The sequence below is a fragment of the Phocoena sinus genome, chromosome 7, assembly GCF_008692025.1.
Source record: "Phocoena sinus isolate mPhoSin1 chromosome 7, mPhoSin1.pri, whole genome shotgun sequence".
In the NCBI taxonomy this organism is placed as follows: Eukaryota; Metazoa; Chordata; class Mammalia; order Artiodactyla; family Phocoenidae; genus Phocoena; species Phocoena sinus.
The window spans coordinates 7,086,538-7,102,189 of NC_045769.1; the positions used below are offsets into that span (position 1 = coordinate 7,086,538).

The 15,652-nt window shown below is 43.2% G+C and overlaps 1 protein-coding gene across 2 annotated transcripts in view; it reads left to right on the plus strand.

The window, feature by feature from the left end:
- The window catches only part of NGEF (neuronal guanine nucleotide exchange factor), a 111,055-nt gene that overhangs the window by 38,503 nt on the left and 56,900 nt on the right, over nucleotides 1-15,652 (plus strand). For both annotated transcript variants that reach the window (XM_032638474.1, XM_032638471.1), the window contains one exon: nucleotides 1,665-1,779. Coding sequence is in view for 1 of the 2 variants with exons in the window: in XM_032638471.1 (XP_032494362.1) it covers nucleotides 1,665-1,779 (115 nt within the window). In the remaining variant the exon portion in view is untranslated. The remainder of the gene's footprint in view (nucleotides 1-1,664; nucleotides 1,780-15,652) is intronic.

Sequence of the window (15,652 nt, forward strand, 5' to 3'; positions counted from 1 at the left end):
CTTCTAGTCCCAGAACCTGTGCTGATGGAGAAGGGGGTTAGAGCAGCTCTGTCCAGCAGAAATGTAATGCAAGCCACATACGTCGTTTACAATTTTTTTACATTAAAAAGTAAACAGAAATGAGTAAAATTAATTTTAACAATGCATTCTATTTAACCCAATACATCCAAAATATTATAATTTTATCCTATAGTCAATAATCGATATAAAAATTAGTAATAAGACATTTTACAGTCTTTTTGTGGTACTGTTTTTGAAATCTGTTCGGTATTTTACATTTGTAGTCTCTCTCAATTTGCATACTAACTTTTCATGGGAAATTCTTGATCTGGATTTAGATTTCATAAAATGTGCAGTCAAAGAAGTAGTTTACAGCCAGAGAAGTTATTAAATGTACAGCCAGAAAAGTCAATCAAAGTAGAAACAATCCCCAGATCACTCCAAATAACCTCAAAAGATTTCTAATAATGAAACTATCAGTTTTTACATTTAAATTTAAATTAACTTAAGTTTTAAAAAAATGAAGAATTTACTCTAGTCACACGAGCCCCATTTCAAGTGTGTAATAGCCCCACGTGGCTAGCGGCTACCCCATCGGACCTTGCAGGGTTACAGCGCTGAAAGCAGAGAGAAAAGCAGAATCAGCTGCCCAAAGTTGGGGTGGGGGACTTTCTGAGCAGGAGAAAAGGTGGGTGTGGGGCTCTGTCTGAGATGAGGCTGGAGAGGGAAACGGGGTTGATGGGGAGACAGCCTCAAGTTTGTTGCCTCCGAGATGAGTGGAGGCTGCCGACGCCAGTGTAGACACACGGGCCACAGCATGTCCTGCCACAGCCAAAGATGCCATTTATGTTCAGACCATAAATACTCTCATCAGACTCGCAGTTTTATTTGTAAAGTGACTTCCTCATTTTAGCTCCCTGGAGTTAACTCTCAAGACAGCCCAGCATCCCCTGATCCAGGGTCCAAGGACAAAACACTGTTCTGCTGAGGAGGCCACCCAGCACCGGGCTTCTCCCGTCCACCCCTAACAAGGAAAGAAGGCTGGCGCTCTGGGTTCACGGTTTGTGATCTGGGTCTGGAAAGTGAGGACAGTCCCCATCTCATCTGCTAAGGGGTGTCCTTTCAAAGTCATACGAGAACATTAACTAACAACGCCACCTACGGTTGATCTGACACTCTAGGGCAGGTGACTTATTATTTAATATCTATTAGGACTCAGAAATTGTAAAGTTAGATGTTAAAAAACTGATAAGTTGCAAATGATTTTCATCCAGTAGAAATGATAACACCAGTGGTTATGGTTCTCTTGTCCTCTAAGACATTAACCAGGTTTGTATCCAAGTTTTCAAGCTCATTTCTGATTTTCTTTTTTCCGCTATACATGCACGTATGGATGGATGTGTGTATGGATGTATGTGTGGCTATGAAGTTTCTTGTACCATAATTACGATCTTCATCGTGATGGCATTGCAGGTCACTGAATACAGCACGAAAAGTGGCAAATTCCCCTTCGGGGGCATGAGAGGAAGGACACCCCTCTTCACTCCACTTCCTTCTCCTCTCAGGGTGACAGCTGCTACTGTCCTAGTCTCATAGAGAGAATGGCCTGAAAAGGGGAGATGAGATGCACATTCCTAACTCCCTACATTTCTCACATGTCACAGATTCACTGGAAAATGGGAACTCTGTAAATGAGTCCCTGAACTTGAACTTCCCCCAGAGCAGAACTCGACCCTGGAGAATATCAACACGGACAGACCTAGGAGCCAAGAGAGCAAGGTGAGAGACAACAAATCACGAGGGGTCGGTTCATGAAACAATGTCACAAGGGTCGTTCTGCAGAGTCTTAACGGGGCTACAAGGGTGTCTTGTGTTTAAAAAATAATAATAATTTTCAGTTGTTCGTGTTTTAAAAACTCCATTTTTTTTTTTTTAGATTCCATATATATGTGTTAGCATAAGGTATTTGTTTTTCTCTTTCTGACTTACTTCACTCTGTATGACAGACTCTAGGTCCATCCACCTCACTACAAATAACTCTATTTCATTTCTTTTTATGGCTTTTAATATTCCATTGCATATATGACCTAGAGAGGTGGGATAGGGAGGGTGGGAGGGAGGCTCAAGTGGGAGGAGATATGGGGATATATGTATGCATATGGCTGATTCACTTTGTTGTACAACAGAAACTAACAAGTATTGTGAAGCAATTATACTCCAGTAAAAATAAATAAATAAATCACCCTCGAATCTCTGAGTGGTGCGTCAGTTAAAAAAAAAAAAAAAACTCCACAATTTCCTTAAAAAAAAAAAAAATAGCTCCACTGTTACTCTCCTGTCACAAAACTAGGAAACTTTAGATACTAAACACATGAAGAAGTAGAAAAGAAAAATCACTGCATCACCACCACCCAGAGGTTTTTATGTGTTGTAAATGTTTTGTCGTTTTTTCTATATGTTTTATGCATATTTTCTTTTCATAAAACGGGATCTTATATGCATACCATCTTGAAACCTACTTACCAATACAGGCAGACTTCAGAGATGTTGAGGGTTTGGTTCCAGATCATCACAATAAAGTGAATCCTCCAGCAGAGCAAGTAGCATGAAGTTTTTGGTTTCCCAGTGCGTACAAAAGTTAGGTTTGGGCTTCCCTGGTGGCGCAGTGGTTGAGTCCGCCTGCCGATGCAGGGGACACGGGTTCGTGCCCCGGTCCGGGAAGATCCCACATGCCGCGGGGCAGCTAGGCCTGTGAGCCATGGCCGCTGAGCCTGTGCGTCCGGAGCCTGTGCTCCGCAACGGGAGAGGCCACAGCAGCGGGAGGCCCGCGTACCGCAAAAAAAAAAAAAAGAAAAAGAAAAAAAGAACTCCACCCAACAGACTTCCTGCTAGGGGCCAGGTGGATCAGAAAGTGGCTGCAGAAACGTGGGGCGTCTTAAGTGGCCAGCTTGAGAGCTTTGCACATGCCCCAAAACTGCGGTCAGAGACCCCTGGCAAGGTATCTCTGAAGAGCCCCTACAGTTGCCCCACTCTGAGGGCCCAAAGTGCAGCTAGGGGGCCAGGGAGAAGACAGAGCATGAAGCAGAGGCTTCCCAGCTGTGGGAGGCCTGGATGCGAAGGAGTTGGAGTTTTGAAATAGCTTTCAGGTGCACTTTTTATACCCAGCAAAAGAGGCCATCTGTTTATAAGCTAAGAGTGACCGGAAAAACTTTGCATGTGGTCTGCCTGAGATTTCACCCAAGGCTGGGCAGGCAGTACCAACCCACAGAGCAGGCTGAAGTGGGGAGTCGAGGGGAAGATGAGAGCCCTTTCTGTGTGCTCCCCACTGAGTCAGTCTGGCTCACAGAAGTCGCCTGTGCTTCCTTCCGTCTTGGGCTTAGTGAGGACAGAGGTTTGGGGGAGCATATCTAGGTCAGTCTCAGGAGTCCCAATGTGACACTTGTTTCTATTATGTTTTCTGACCTGGATTTCTATGGTCAGGCAGGTCACAACATACCTATGGAAAAGCTTTCTAGTCAAAAACCTCCTGCTGGGCTGTCAGGCTCCCACAGCTTTGAGTTACTGCTTTTATAGGTAAAGTTCCAAATATGAGTTTCTCCTGGGAAACGTTACCATTCGACAGTTAATGAACCACCACATCCATATTTGCTTGACATGAGACATCTGCGGTACTATTAGTGAGTGCCATCCATCCCCTTCCACTCACTACTCCTCATTTCACCAGCACCGTGGCATTCAGAGGCTCAGATCTTTATTTGTGTAAAGTAATTCAATCTCTGCTCTTGCCCACATCTCTTGTGTCCCTATCTTTATATACTGTGTGCCTCATGTAAAGTGCCATGGTGGACTCTGAGCATCTCTTGTTCAGTTTCCATGGTCACTTTCCCAATGCTGTTAGCCATCCGTTCCTGTTGAAATCCCCTTTGCTCTAAGCCAGGAAAATAATTCTCTACCTCCTTGCTGATTTGTGTGTATAAATGCAAGATTCTGATCTAAATTTGACCCCCCCCACAAAAAAAGGAAAAAAAGAGAACCCTACATTGTACAAAGACTGGAAGCAATTGAAGAAGGACTAGAGTGTTATGCTGGGCCCCAAATATTTTACCCCTCTTTTTTGCAATTGTCACTATAGTAAATGTTTTCATAAAGGCAATTTTAATAGTACTTATTGAAGGAAATTTTACATTACAACAAGATGTACAAATCTTGGATATATAGCTTGATGAATGCATTAGTCAGCTTGGGCTGTCATAACAAAATACCATAGACTGATGATTAGACAACAGAAATTTGTTTCTCACAGTTCTGGAGGCCAAAAGTCCTAGATCAAGGTACCAGCATGGTCGGGTTCTGGCTCGCAGACAGCCACCTTCTTGCTGTGTCTTCACACAGTGGAGAGGGAAAGTGAGCTCTGGTCATTTCCTCTTCATGGGGCCCCACCCTCCCAAAGACCCCATCTCCAAATACCATCACACTGGGGGTTAGGGCTTCAACATATGAATTTGGGTCGGGCTGGGTGGATACAATTCACTCCATAGACATGAACGTTTACATACATATACACCCACTTGACCATCAACCAGACCAATATCTAGAACATTAGCCATGAAGCTAAGACCCTTTTCCTATTAATACCCATCCCCCTCAGACAGAACTATCTTCTGATTTCTATCACCATTAGATTAATTTTGCTCTCATGAACTTCATAAAAATGGGATCACACAGTGTGTCATCTATAGTGCCTCTCCTTGCTCAACATAATATTTGAGATTCATCAACGTGTGTCTATCAGATTGTTCTTTTTATTGCTGAGAAGTATGACCACAATTTGCTTATCCATCCTTCTGTTGATGACTATTTGGAGTATTTCTAGTTTCAACTAATATAAAGTTGCTACGAATGTTCTTAGACAAGTCTTTTTGTGGATGTATGTACTCATTTCTCCAGAGTGTGTACTCAGGAGTGGACGTGTTGGGTCTTAGGATAGGTGTTTATTTAATGTTATTAGAAACAGTCAAGTAATTTCTCAAAATGATTGACTATTTTACACTGCTACTTTACACTCCTATCAGCAAGATATCAAAGTTCTGGTTGCTCTAGATCCTCACCAATGCTTGGAATTGTCAATCCTTGTAACTGTATCCACTCTAATATATTGTGGTTTCTCACTGTGATTTTAATCTGTATTTCCCCAATGACTCATGATGTTGAGTACCTTTTCATATGTTTGTTGGCCATTCATGTATCTTCTTCTGTGAAGTTCTTATTCAACTCTTTTGCCCATTTATTATTATTTTTTTAATTTGTAGGATTCCTCATGTATCTTGACCACAAATCCTTGGTCAGATAAATGAATTGCAAATATGTTCTACCAGTCTGTGGCTTGTCTTTTAATTTTCCTGTTTTTTAAAGAGCAGAAATTTTGACGAAGACTAACATCAATTCTTTTTCTTTTATTGTTTGCCCTTTTCCATTCTAAGAAAGATTTGACTACTTCAAAGATAGTGTCCTATGCTTTTCGTATGGATGTTTTATACTTTTAGCTTTCACATGTAGGTTTATGGTCCACATGGATATCCAGTTGCTCTGGCATCATTTATTAAAAAGAACTTCTGCTTCCCCCGATGAACTGCATTGGTGTTTTGTTTGGTTTTGATTTTGTTTTTCCGAAAATCCACTGACTGCGGACACACGGGTCTTTTCTGGACTTCTCTTCCGTTTCATTGATCTAATTGTCTTTCCTTATGCCAATATTACACTGCTTAAATACTGTAGCTTTATGCTAAGTTTTAAAATCTGGTAGCGTAAACCCTCCTACTTTGTTCTTTTTTAAGACTGTCTTGGCTATTTTAAGTCCTTTGCATTTCCATATAAATTTTAGAATCAGTTTGTCAATTTATATTCTGAAAAAAAGTCTGCTAGGATTTTGGTTAAGATTGCATTATCTCTATAGACAAATTTGGAGATTATTGACACCTGAAGATTGAACAATTGAAGGTACCAATCTATGAACATGTCCTAATTTTCCATTTATTTAGATACTCCTTAAATTAATCCAGCAATAATTTTATAGTATACTATAGAAGATTTACACATTATATTTGTTCCTATGCATTGGTTTTCATCCTGTTTTAAATGTCTGTGTTTTGTAATTTCATTTTTCAATTGTTTATTGGTAGTATATATAAATACAATTACTTTCTGCATGTTCGCCCAGTATCCTGTGACCTTGATGAGTTCAACTGTAGTTCTGCTTGTATATTCCTTTCGATTCTCCACACACACAAAATCCTGCCTTCTGTGAATAAAGATAGTTTTAATTCTTTCTTTCCAATCATCATGCCTTCTATTTGTTTTTTCTTGTCTTATTGCACCGGTGAGGACTTCCATTATGATATTGAAAGAAGTAGTGAGAGTAGGAATCCTTATCTCATTCCCTGGTCACGGTTGCTTTGATTGCAAAGATCAGAGCCTACTCAAATTTGTTCAAGTAAAAGAAGCATGTGGTAAGGATGCTGGAATCCCAAAGAAACCAAATAAAAGAGATGAAGCTCAACTTTAGGAAGGGAAAAGCCACCAGGAGAGCCACTTTCTCCTTTTCTCAGGGGCCATGGGGCCCACTCCTCTCTGCTCTGTAGACTGCTTTATTCTCCTGCTCTCTTCTCAGACCAGCTTCTCCTGTTTGTCACATTGCACATGACCCAAAATGGCAGCCATAGCCGATATGACCTTTCAGCTTGGCTCTCCACAGCCATTGTGGATTTTTGTGTCTCTAAGACAGAATTTCTAAGGGAAAAAATTCTGCTTGGCCATCCTTGGGTCAGGTGTTTAGCTCTGGACCAATCAGCTAAAAGAATAGGAGGCAGGATTAATGAGGTCATTCCCACTTCAGAGGAAACTGTGTTGGGGAGAATCTTTGAGAAGTATGTTAAGGAGAGCCAGGCACCCAAAATGTATCTCATGTAATTAGAGTCTGGGCTTCCCACATGAGGGAATACCAAAGGGGTCTTGGCTGAGGTGAGAAGCAGCAGAATGGAAGTTAGAGCAGTAGGGGCTGGAGGCTAGATTAGAGGATTAATGTCTTCTGAGACCCAGATGGCCAAGGAACCAGTCCTCCATTTTCTAGAAGTTTGGGTGGTGCTGATATGAAGCACGTGATGTTCTTCTTAGTGGTCAGTGCCTATCCCCAGAGGTTCTAGAATTGTCTGCAGCTCACCCAAGGGTGCCCTGCAAGTCCTCTTCCATATGCCCACAAGCAGGGGGTTCATGGTGCTGCTGGGCAGTGCAGCAGGAGGGGAACACAATTACTATAGACAGATGTGCTAGCAAGAGGAGCACAGGAAGGGAACTAACGTCTGTTGAGGGTCTTTATGTGTACGATCGCTTTAAATTCTCTTACATTATTCCCGTCTCACAGATTAGAAAACTAAGACTCAAAGCTAGTAAGTAGCCTGAGGTGGCACAGCTAGTAAGAGAGCCAGACCAGGAACCCAGAGGCTTAGACTCCACACCCCATCATCTCCCACTTCCCAGGCTGCCCTGGATGGAGGTATTGCCAGGGTAAACTTGGCTGTGAGAAGGAGGGTGTTACTGTTAAGCTGCCCACAGTGGGCAAAGCCCAGAGGCACCCCCAGTCCGTCACCAGATTGGTCCCTTAAGGGTCCTCTCAAGTCAAGATGTTATAAGTTGGGTCTTTACTATAGATGTAACATCCCAGAAATCATTTCATATCATAAAAGTACCAAATTGATAAATATAGATACACACATATGAGAAAAGAACTCAAACATGTGCTTTGATGAATTGAGATTTCTATATAAAATTAAACTACATTATAAAATTTCACATGGGGCAATTTTTCTGCATGAACTGAGCAGGCTGGTGCTTCTTAAAATATTTGTCCACTGATCTTCCGACTGAAAATGCCTTTGTCTTTTCCTGGCAGTGCCCTGAGGGAATTGCAGGAGTTTCTAATTGTTCCAAGGATTGGCAGCCTGTATTAAGCATTAGAGTCGCCCCAGGGTTAACACTTGCAGGGCAGCCAGGGGAAGCCTCACTCAGTGTTAACAGCTCTGCTCTACTTGCTCCAGCCAAACCTTCCTAATGATTAAATATTGTGACTATTATCCCTGGATCCATCTCCAAAATGATCATTGCCATGAAATCCCTCACTGCCATTAAAGGCTCATGCATGGCACTGTGAGTCTTTGAATGCTGATACGAGGGAGGGACCGGTTTCCATGGAAATATACAAGTTCCATGTATTGTAACCCTGGGGGCAGCTTGTCAGATGTTCATAAATGCTAGTTTGGGTTGTCACTAGGAGAGCCTCACAGTCTTTACAATCCGTAAACACAAGAAACAAATGTTGAGTCACTGCAGATTGGCGGCTGCCTCTTTGATTCAAGGAAGCTGCTTTGGGTTTTGCCATTAGTCAGTCATTTGGGGCAATACAGGAGCTGAAGAAATGCAGCCTGACTCTAATCAGCCTCTAGAGCTACCAGTTTATAAGAAACACAGGAGCAAGAGGAACCAGTAAAACACACTGCTGTCGCAATCAACAAAATCCAGATAAGACTGATGACGCAATTTCTCAACATAGTACAAGGAGAAAACAAGAAAGTGAAGTAGCGATTCAAAGGTTCTCAAGGAAAAAACAAAGAAGTGAGGTAGCGATTCGAAGGTTCTCAAGCAACGTCGACCAACTGCAACACATAGACCTTACTCGAATCCTGATTCAAACAAACACTGTGTCCCTTTTCTGGAATGGCAAGTTTCAAAGACGATCAGGGAAATTTGAACATGGATCAGATGTTTGATGATACTAAGAAATTATTAATTTTTTAAGGCATGTTAAAGGTATTATGGCTATTTTTAAAGTCCTTTTCTTTTAGAGATACATTCTGAAATATTTTGGATGAAACGGATATGATGTCTGGGATTCGCTTCAAAATAATGCAGGCCCAGGAAGGCGTGGGTAAGAGTAGGGATGAAAGAAGATAAGCCATGAGGTGGTTAGGAATCCACCTGCCAATGCAGGGGACATGGGTTCAAGCTCTGGTCCAGGAAGAACCCACATGCCGCAGAGCAACTAAGCCCATGCACCACAACTTCTGAGCCTGCGCTCTAGAGCCTGTGAGCCATAACTACTGAAGCCCGTGTGCCTAGAGCCTGTGCTCCTCGACAAAGAGAAGCCACCACAATGAGAAGCCCGCGCACTGCAATGAAAAGTAGTTCCCGCTTGCTGCAACTAGAGAAAGCCCACACACAGCAACGAAGACCCAACGCAGCCAAAAATAAATAAATAAATTTTAAAAATTAAAGGGACTTCCCCGGTGGCGCAGTGGTTGGGAATCCACCTGCCAATGCAGGGGACATGGGTTCGAGCCCTGGTCCGTGAAGATCCCACATGCCGCAGAGCAACTAAGCCCGTGCGCCACAACTACTGAGCCTGTGCTCTGGAGCCCGCGAGCCACAACTACTGAGCCTGAGTGCCACAACTGCTGAGCCTGCGTGCCACAGCTACTGAAGCCCGAGCGCCTATAGCCCGTGCTCCACAAGAGAGGCCACCGCAACGAGAAGCCCGCGCACCGCAACAAAGAGTAGCCCCCCTAAAAAAAAAAAAAAAAGAGTAGCCCCCGCTCGCCGCAACTAGAGAAAGCCTGCGTGCAGCAACAAAGAGCCAACACAGCCAAAAGTATATAATCAATAAATAAATTTATTTAAAAAAAAAGAAGATAAGCCATGAGTCTTTAACTGTTGAGCTGGTGATAGGTATTTAGGTAGTTCATTATACTTTTCTGTCTACTTTAGTGTATGTTTGAAATTTTCCATAATAAAAAGCTGACTTATTATATTTTTTGAGAGCTTATTTTTTCAAAAATAAACAGGCAGGAATGGAAGTAGAGAGGCCCTTCAGGCCCCACCCCAATCCCCCTGCCTGTGTCCTCTTTTCCAGGAGGTTGGGCAGAATCATCAACCCCTACCACTGATCATGGTGGTCTAGGGGATGTCGACTGCAGGCTCCCTGAAGGCAAGACCAGGCCAAGTTTTGTTCCCCCTGAGCACTTAGCACACGCCTGACTCACCAGGAGTGCTCAGTATTTGCAGAGGCAGGGAGGCTCCCTGGGCAGAGGTTGCAGCCTGGGAACTTGACGACCCTTTGAAGGCACACCTGTGCAAACTAGTCCAGTCGTGGCCCAGGACTGCTCAGACCAAGGCTCTCACAAAGCCAGGTCACAGTGGCACCGGGATAGGTAAGTACTGCAGTCCTGGCAAGAATGCAGCAGCTCTAACGCGGAAGGGTTTGCCTGCCCCAGCTGCCTTCTGGAGATAACCCACTTCTCCAGCTCCTCCAGTGAGACAGGAGACCCAGTACCCTCAGCAATAAAAATGCAAATGGAGCATCATCAGTTAACTTCCTCTCCGGCAATCCCTCTACCTGGGCACTGGCTAAGCCCGGGAGTGCCCACCCCTTCTGTGCAACGTGAACTAAGGACACTGCCGCGCTCAAAGGATCTCAGGCCACTTGGACATGGTGACTGAAGAGGTTTAGATGTTCTGTCTCTGAAATTGTTTCTATTCTCAGACTGTCTCAGAACAAATATAACTGTGACTATGCAGCTAATTTCATATATTTTTGACAGCTCTATCTTATTTTCAGCAGTGCTAAACTTTTCTTCCCTTTGGGAAGTTAAAGGACTGTGTTCCCCACCTCCCCACCAGGCCTTGACACGGGCTGCAGGGCAAGTGGCTCTTTCAGGGTGACCTTGGGATGGGCATGACCCCCAGCTCTCCCTCCTCCGGCTCTGCCCAGAGGTGACCAGACAAAGGCTCAGGAACTTGCAAAGGACTCAGATTTTAAGGGATTAAGTGGACAGTCTCTTGGATTTGCTAACTCCTTTAACATTTGAAACAACAATAATAGTAATAATAATAGGCATGGGGCAGAGCTTGACACGTAGGTGTTTGTTTTTCTTGCCTGCATGGTGTGCAGCTTTCGGGATCTTATTTCCTTGACCAGGAATTGAACCTGCACCCCCTGCAGTGGACCCAGTGGACTGCCAGGGAAGCCCCTGATGCATGGGTTTTACCTATGTAATTATACCTTTGGTGTTTTAAGCTGTTGACATCTTCTGACTTGTTAAGTTGTCCTTTTAGCTTACTTTTGCCTTAATTGGGTTATTCTAGTTTATTTTACCTATCATTCTTTTAATTTTTAGGCTTCACCTTCCTTCTTATCCTCCCTCTATTTAAATCACCTTTTAAATGTTTTCCTTTTAGATTTTACCTTTATAATTACTTCCACTAATAAAATCCAGTGCTTCTGGCTTTGCTCTAGTATCAAATCCTCCCCTGAACCCCGCCATTTTATTTTGTTTTTAACTTAACTGTTTAACTCCCTAAGCTTCTGGGGGGTTGTAGGTCTTAACTTATTGCTTTATTTCTTATTTCTTTTTAAGCTATAACGTTTTATATGTTCTTTTGTTTTGTTTGCTTGACTGTTTACAACCATAACTTTTTAATAACTTAATTTTGTTCTTAAATTATTATTTTATTGGTTCTACCCCTTATGCATAATGTTAATTTTTCTGTTTCTTTTGTTTGTCATAAATCTGTATCTTATTGGTTGTATTTTTCTCTAATTCTTTAGAATTCTTTTATTTATTTATTTATTTATTTAGAAAATTTATTTATTTTTGGCTGCGTTGGGTCTTTGTTGCTGTGCACGGGCTTTTTCTCTAGTTTCGGCCAGCGGGGGCTACCTCTTCGTGGCGGTTCACGGGCCTCGCATTGCAGTGGCCTCTCTTGTTGTGGAGCATGGGCTCTAGGCATGCGGGCTTCAGTAGTTGTGGCTTGCGGGCTCTAGAGCGCAGGCTCGGTAGTTGTGGCGCACGGGTCTAGCGGCTCCTCGGCATGTGGGATCTTCCCGGACCAGGGCTCGAACTCACGTCCCCTGCGTTGGCAGGTGGATTCTTAACCACTGCACCACCAGGGAAGCCCTTGAATTCTTTTCTTTTTTCTTTTTTTTTAAATTAATTTATTTGGCTGCTTCGGGTCTTAGTTGCAGCATGCGGGATCTTTAGTCGCGGCATGCGGATTCTCAGTTGCAACATGTGGGATCTAGTTCCCTGACCAGAGATTGAACCCGGGCTCCCTGCACTGGGAGCAAGGAGTCTTAGCCACTGGATCACCAGGGAAGTTCCTCTTTTGAATTCTTAATTTCAAAAATTTTACCTCCTGGACTGGCCCTGGGGAGGATGTGGAAGCTGGGGCAGTGGATCCAGGAAACCTGTTTCTCTCACCTTCAAGACCCGCCCTGCTCTGACCTTAGGAGGCCCAGAAGGATCCTCATACAGGCAAGAGATCAGAGAAGTTCAGAGCGGGGCTTGAGTCCTGGGTTGTCCTCATACCAGCATGTGGTTTGGGGTAAATAAATCCTCACTCCTCCCAAGCCTCAGTCACCTCATACTATAGAGGAAAAGAGCCGAGTTTGAAACCAGAAAACACACGGACAGGGTGGAGCACATACAAGCAAACAATAAACTGCATCTGTCTTCGGGAGGGATCAGAGAATACATACAGTGTGATTTCATTTTGGTAAAATTCAAAAACCTGCCAAACTAAACAAGGTGGGCAACGTCTGAATCTAATCATAGAAAACCTCAGAAAACCCAAATCAAGAAAGAGTCTACAGAATAATTGGCCTGAAATCATTGTCAAGGTTACAAATGGCAAAGACTGAGGAACCATTCCAGCCTGAAGGAAACCAAAGCAGCTAGACAGCTAGACACACTGGATGAGTCTGGATTGGATCTTTCTGCCGTGAAGGACATTATTGGGACAACAGGTGAAATCTGAATGGAGTCTGAACACTAGTTGGCAATAGTGTATCCAAGTTAACTGTCTGATTTTGGTGATATTTTGGTTATATAGGAGTTGGTCCTTGGTTGTAGAAAATACAGACTGAACAGTATTTGGGGATGATGGGACATCGGTCAACAACTGACCCTCCAATAGTTCAGTAAAAGTTAAAAAGAGAAAAACATTCTTTGTACTGTACTTTGTACTGTACTGTACTTACAACTTTTGAGATTCTTTCAAAATGTAAGAAAAATTTTTAAATATCTTGAGCCTTGAAACATAAAGGCCGCAGGCTCTTGATCTAGATTCGCAAGTTTGACTCTGGCTCCATTATTTACTAGGTGTGAAAGCAAGTTACTCAGGCTTGCTTTGCCTCAATTTACGCATCTTTAAATTGGGGATGATAGCAATGCTTAACTCACTGGCGGCACGATGAAGAAAACTAAGTTAATATCTATAAAGTGCTGAGAACAATGGTCAATAGCGAACGTGCATTTCCTGTTTATCTCAAGGATTTAAAAGTGCTCTCACTTCAAGGCCTTTGCACCTGCTGCTCCCACATCAACCACTGTTGCCTGGATACTTTCTATTCATCCTTCAGGTCTCACTTAGCTTCTTCCAGAAAGCCCTCCCTGACCCTCCATCCCTCTGTCACACTTCCTGCCTCAGGCTGCATTAGAAACTCCTCTCTCAAGCTCCCATAGTGCTGTCTACTATCCCCATCATAGGTATTAATTTATAATTTCCTGATGACTTGTCTTTTCTATCAGATGATACTTAGCTCAAGGCATCTTTGTTCATGGTCATATCCTCAGGCCTAAGATAGTTAATGAATGAATGATCTGGTTGCACGCCTCCCCTGTCACAGATTTGAGAATGAAGCATCCTTCGTTTGAGGATGTGATTCCAGGCCCCAAGTCTGGAGGGCACCATTCACACTGTCATCTATGTAAAAGGGACCCCTGGAGTTGGGCAGTGCACAGCCTGAGCTGCTGTACATGGCAGCCCTGAGGACAAATCAACAGTTGCCTTCACAGATGATCTGTTCTGTTACCCACATACAGTAGGAAGAATGAATCATTTTTATGGTTGGCTGCTCTAAAACAAAAATCATTACTCTTGGCAGATGCTTCACCCTGCAAACCAGAGGAATCCATTTATTTACATGTTCAGTCATTTAATGGGTATTTATTGAGCACCTCCACTGTTCTGAGTGCTGATTTCTATCAGAAAACTCCTTATTTGGTGACTCAGAGGAACATTTAGCAACCACTTCCCTGAAAACTTCCCAGAAAGCCTCAGTGCCTAAAGCCTATGGTCCAGAAGCCTATTGTTGGGCTTTCGTTGTGTGGTTCTGGCGCATTCCTTCTTGGAAAGGTTTCCAGGCCCCAATCACTTCAACTCATGCTCCACGGAAAGAACTGTGACCTTGACTACGTGTCCTGGAGCATCCACAGAAGAGTTTTTCCAAGGAGGATTCTGGCTCTGGGCAGATCACTGAGAAGCTTGTGCCACTGAATTTTCATAAGAGGATGTATGTCAACTATCCTCTGGCCTGATTTATTACTGTTTGTTTCTCATTCATTCATTTTGAGCACATTGGAGTAGCAGTCTCAGATTTACACCATCAATACCAAGAGGTAGATACACCAATCCCTTTTCAAAGGGAGATTGATCAAGGCAAGTGATTATGTTGCCAAGATTTTCCAGCAAAAAGATGGCAAAGTCAGAAAATACAAACCCCCGAAATGTTGTTTGGCAAATAATACTGTTTCCTTGTAGAAAGTGACCCATGAAGTTAACTAATCTACTATTGGAAAAGCATAGTAATCACCATGAGAATAATCAATAAAATGGTACTAGATGCAATGATAGATCATCTCCCAGAAATCCTGGAACTCTTACGTTGGCTAGTAGATAAAGCAGTGTACAAGAAAAAAGCAAATGCCAAGCGGCAGAAAAGTTTCTGAAATTTAATAAGTATTACCCTGCTCCACAGACTCATGAGAAATCAATTAAATCAATGAAAGAACGTATGGAAAACATTTAAAACAGTACTTGCCACATAGGAGGTGCTTGATAAATGTCTGCTGGAATTTGAATAGCTTGAATTTCCTCTGCAATTCTTATACGTATTAACATTTCTTATATTACATGGTTCTTATGTGTTGTCCTTGGATTTATATTCGTATTTCCATTAGCATTACTCTGGCTTTATTTTTTATTTTATTTTACTTTTAATTTTATTTATTTATTTTATTTATCTATTTTTGGCTGTGTTGGGTCTTCATTGCTGCACGTGGGCTTTCTCTAGTTGCAGCGAGCAGGGGCTACTCTTCGTTGCGGTGCGCAGGCTTCTCATTTTGGTGGCTTGTCTTATTGCAGAGCACAGGATCTAGGCGTGCAGGCTTCAGTAGTTGTGGCGTGGCTCAGTAGTTGTGGCTCGTGGGCTCTAGAGCGCAGGCTCAGTAGTCGTGGCGCACGGGCTTAGTTGCTCCGCGGCATGTGGGATCTTCCCAGACCAGGGCTCGAACCCGTGTCCCCTGCATTGGCAGGCGGATTCTTAACCACTGTGCCACCAGGGAAGTCCCGCTGGCTTTATTTTTAAAGAGCTGCCTTAATCACCATGCAGAACACACAGGTTCCAGGTCCTTGCCTGAGGTGTGAGCCCCAGCCTGTCACCAACAGAACCCTCCTGGTGGCAGCTGAAGGTTTTGCAGCCCTTTTATCCTTTGGTAACCTGGATTTTGTCCCTGGACGGCACCAGACCCTCACAGGGCTCTGTGCT